Source organism: Aplysia californica, unplaced genomic scaffold (assembly GCF_000002075.1).
Source record: "Aplysia californica isolate F4 #8 unplaced genomic scaffold, AplCal3.0 scaffold01060, whole genome shotgun sequence".
In the NCBI taxonomy this organism is placed as follows: Eukaryota; Metazoa; Mollusca; class Gastropoda; order Aplysiida; family Aplysiidae; genus Aplysia; species Aplysia californica.
The window spans coordinates 180,690-185,742 of record NW_004798330.1 but is presented as its reverse complement, the minus strand read 5'-3'; the positions used below and the strand labels follow the sequence as shown (position 1 = coordinate 185,742).

At 41.8% G+C, this 5,053-nt stretch overlaps 1 protein-coding gene across 1 annotated transcript; it reads right to left on the bottom strand.

Moving 5' to 3' along the window:
* Positions 1-1,067: 1,067 nt before the first annotated feature.
* Positions 1,068-2,815, bottom strand: LOC106013617 (phosphatidylcholine translocator ABCB4; the record flags this gene model as incomplete). Its single annotated transcript, XM_035973204.1, is given in 2 exon segments — positions 1,068-1,789; positions 2,510-2,815. A coding segment is annotated over 1 exon segment (67 nt), but the record flags the coding sequence as incomplete, so codon positions are not given.
* Between the last annotated feature and the right edge of the window lie 2,238 nt (positions 2,816-5,053).

Genomic DNA, 5,053 nt, shown 5'->3' with positions numbered 1-5,053 from the left:
GAGAGAGAGAGAGAGAGAGAGAGAGAGATTATACTAATAACTTACTAATAAGCACAACCAATGACTGACAATAACAGGATCCACCCGAGTCTCTGAACAGGACAGGTGTAATTGCATTTGAAAAGGGGGAAGGGGGTGGGTCGGTAAACCTCTGTGCATGCTGATCTAGGAAAATGGGAGAGTAATCAAACGAGACAGGGAAAATGAGGTGGAGTGGGAGCAAAGCCGAGGGTGGGAAACAAAGAAGAAGAGAACGGGATGAGGGAGGGAGAGGGGGAGGGAGGGAGAGGGGAGAGAGAGAGAGAGAGAGAGAGAGAGAGAGAGAGGGGGGGGGGTATTCACACTGACTAGATGAGTGAATGAGGCTGGAAGTGTGGGTTCAGCTGTCTATTTTCAGCGCCCTGCTGTTCTCAGGCAGCTGTCCACCACATTTACTTAAAAATAACCCGTAAAAGAAGGTTTTGGGGAAGCGTAGTCAATGCTGACAAGCAAATGTGGTGAACCAGGTCAATGTTTTAAGAAATCATTGACCACTTGGTCAGTGTGATTTTTCGTGCTCGTTTCTAAAAAGGCATTATTATGATTCCAGGATGACTGGGAGGTAAATTGGGTTACAATGGGCAAACCCCCCCCCCCTCCCCATGTTTTCCCCCATAATTAAAATAATACTAAAGTTTTGCAGTTAGGTTTGGAATTTTTTTTTTTATTATTGATTTGCGACAGTTTTCGTGGACACATGTGTGACCTGCGGCAAAAATTAATACAGGTTGACTCTCAAAGCACTGCGGCTCTGTGCGGGAGTGAAAGTAAAAGTTTACTGTAAAATCGGATAGAATGAACAGTCTGTCACTGATTTATAGCGCAGTCATGACAGTGAGAGTGAGAGCCTTAAACTTAAACTGTAAAAAAGAGGCGAACAAAATCATCATATCGTACACAATCAATTATTTTTCATTACCCCTTTCTGGCACTGTTGGTGATAACGGTATCTCTATCTCGTTCACGAAGGGTGAAAGTACGAGTATGTAATAATAATTGTAATGCGCAATATGTGTACATGTACTTACTTCCATTAGCAAGTCCTTCCGTGGACACCTTCCCAGTGGTAGATTTATAAGCCTTCAGTTCAGCCATGTTTGAATCTCACCAAGCTTTACACCTTTCGTCCTTTTTCGTCGACACGCCGTCTTCTTTTAAAACGTAATATCCCTCGGTCTCTCTGTCTCTCTCTTTCCCTCTTGAACTCTCACAAGTGAAACAGGGTCTCACTACTGACCACGGCTTCTGAGGGGTTTTGTCCCCCTCCAAATACGGGTATTAGGCCTATAAGCCAACTTCTCCCATACAAAGTCAGCTCAACGTATAACGTGTCGGGGAAGGCTTTATAAATCAAGACTGAGTACTCTTGTAACAAAACACGGCTGAGCTGCCTCCTGTGTACGTCTTGATTACAGTTCCTGTTCCATGTGTCGTCGCGGGACGGACTGCCAGCCCCCCAGGACTCCTCTGGCGAGCGTAGTCAACGTGAAGCGATGGAATTCACAGGATAGCCTCACCCGAGTGTAGAAAGACTCAATCACAGTTTAGGGTGCCAAAAAAACGACGTCCTGGGTTAGGGAATAAGGTTGGATTCTTTCTTTTTTTCTTTTTTTTTTGTAAACAAACAAACATGTAGTCTTAGTCTGTCTATGCCCGAAGATGCAAGAACGTTGCTTTGTTCTGAGCCACAAAATTACACAAACTACGACTTTAGCAACTTCTTCCTGGCATCAGATCGAAACATTAAAACCTGAGGACATAAAAAAAAAGAAATGAAATCAGATTAAAGAAATAGAAACAGGTGTGAAACTCATCGAAAGGTAACAAAAAATTTTGCTAAGAGAAGAAAGACTTACTTAGGAATAGTACACTACTGAACAGCTGAAACCTGGGCATCAAGAATGAAGATGTATGCATAATCAAAGAATAAACCAATCAATTGGCAACTGTTCATCGTGAATTATATCGATCAATAAAACGCGGTTTGAGTGGCGTGACAAGCAGGTTTTTCCGTTTCTCAAACAGCAAACCTCCGTCAAAATTTAACCCTTAGGATACTCCTTTTTTAACACATGACTATCATTTCATTTATCTTTTTTCTTTCAGTTCAATAGTTTATTAACTTTGTTTGATTTTCTATTGTATATTTATTATTCCAGTTGTTGCTTGTTTATTCATTTAAAATTCGTGTAGGCCTATATAATATGTGCTTTATCTTTTCCTTTTTTTTCAATTCGCGAGATTTCATATTTCAATGCAAAAATCAGTCAAATTTGGCTGGGAACAAAAGATATTAGTATACTGCAGTTTATCCGCGCGCACACGAGTCAGGTCGTCCACTGCGACAAAAAATATATATTAATTAATTAATATGTATATATTATTATGCCGTTTGTGTGAATTGTCATATATTCGTAGGTCAAAGTCACTACAATTTGTCTAATAAAAAATATTCATTACTGTAGCCTACCTCCTGTACCTCACATTTACAGTGGAACGCTGAAGTTATCCGTTGCAATATTTCTCAGAAGCGGGCATTGGAGATCGAGATAGAGCGAGCGTGTACAGCCGAATGTGCTTTTGCGGTTAATTTATATATGATATCGGAGGTGGATAAAAGTGGGCCTAAGAACAGTGCTCGTCAATCACTGTCAGAATGTGCCTGGAGCTGCCTGGAGATTCATCAAGCGTACTAAACTACCTGGGGTGCCGACTTGCTACCTCTGGCATGGAGGGCATCTTTCTCACGCTGCGGCTGATGACAAAAGCCAGCAATTTGATGCTAAAATATTATAAACAGATACACATGCGTGTAAACATCTACAAATGGTTCGAAAAAAAAACAGTAACTAACGATTAGATAGAGTGCCGTTCTACATCATGTATAACTGAATGGCTGAGCGCAAGTGAAACCATGCTGTATGAATTTCTCATATCACTGTAGGTTATCAGCAGTCTCTCGACTGTCGCAAGAGGACAAATTGTGACCCTGATTGAAACCAGAATTTTGGCTGTATGCTTTTTAACCGTTCACAGTCCTTCAAAATATTTTTGGTTAAACGAAGCAAGGTAGAAGAAGTATTAACCGACATTAGTTGTAAATAAACTATGAGAAGAAAAGACACGACGTAACAGACGAAATATGAGCTTACAATAACTTACATGGAATCGGAAAAAAGTAAGGAGCCATTGGTTTATTGTGCGTGCATCGATAGCTCAGTTGCTGTGCTTTGGGTGGGGGCGACCCTGGTTTGAACCCCCCCCCCCCAACCTCTCCCCGCGGGATGGGGGTGGGGGGAGGGGAGTCTAAAGTTTTCCAATTTATTTAAGTCTCTCCATGTATTTGATTCAATCGGAGACTGGTTCGTTAAACTCGGGAGTATTGTCTCTTAAATAGTTTTACTGTGTTTTTGGGATTTCAAAAACAAACAACTAGAACCCTTCATACGTATTATTGGTACAATTACGGATGGCTCAAGGTATAATACGGGGTGCCCATGGGGGAATCGGGTCGGGTGGGGTCGGTTTGCTAGCCACACTCAAGACACAAAACGGCTATTGTGGCACAAGCCGATGGCGCCCGACTCGTCGCCTAAAAAACGAACGCGTTTGTTTTCAGGCAACGAGTCGGGCAATCATCCCGACCTGACCCGACTCCATCCGGAATGGACACCCGGTATTTTTAAGGAAACCTGCACTGTAACCTCGTCAGAGAACAACACCTGTTTCCTTACATCGCTGGTGTTACAGTTACACCAGTGCACACAGCAGAAAGTTACGTCAAATCCTCATTTGATATGGTATAATAATTTGAGGACGACCAGACTCTTTCATGGAGGGACAAAAGCTACTACTTTGGAACAAATTGATAAAAATTACTCCTAAGTCAAGCAATGTTTGATTTCCTAGTCCTTGTCAGGTCAATTCGATAATGAAAACAGACATTTTGGAAAAAATTAATAAAAATACTCCTTACTCAAGTAATATTTGACTTTTTTGTCATTGTCAGGTCAATTCGATAATGAAAACAGATATTCAAAAGTCTGGTGATATCTAAGCCTAGTGCACTCTGCCAATCAAACTCAGTCGGTCGAATAACGAATAGAATTGAGTAGGAGTCAGTCAGATTTTCTTCTAAGGAGGGGCAAAAGATACCTACCATTTTGGCCTAATTTGAACATATCCTCCAAAATTAAACATGTGTGTTGTCGGAGCAAAATGTAAAAAAAAAATGGCAGCTTTTGCCCCTCCATGTCCTTCATAAAGAAAATCCCAAGACATCCCCGACTATATTTTTATAATGGCAGTGTGCAGAGGGTATTAATGTATTAATTTACTACACTTTGCAATTAGATCTTTTGTTTGCGCACGGAATGCGATATGAAATTTTAATGCCCCTGAGGACTTCAGAGTATAATCTGAGGAAGTAATGTACAGGTCAGTTTGACATACACACATTATATACAACTACACGTACTTGGTAGACTTGCAGTTGCATTATGCGCTGGCCATTGGCATCCCAATGCTGTCGAACCTGTTTAGACGGAATCGCAAGGGAGCCAGGAAGAAGTCAGTCTTAGTAATTTTCCGTCTTAGACAAGGGATTTTAGGGGGAGATTGGGAGGGGGGTTCAGACTCTCAGCCAGTGAGATCAAGTGTTGCTTGTCCGGTGTGCAAGTAGTGGTGAAAACTTCACACCTCTCAAGCTACCGTATCTTCGAGTCTCTGATGATGACGTGCGTCAGTCTGATTTATCAATTGCCTCCAGGACTTGCATTTCATAGTAACCCTCTTTAACCTATCAAAAAACAGAAAGGTTTGAAAAACCCTTTGCTTCCACCCTTAGCCCCACCTATCGATGTAATAAACACAGTCAGACAATGCCACCCCTCCCATGAATGTAACAACGATTCGATGAACTCCTTTTTTTCGGCTGGCCGTACGACCAGGGAGGCAGGCATTAGTCAAACTAATTTCACACCTCCGGACTCTGGCTTCCCCTGAAAGTTTCTGC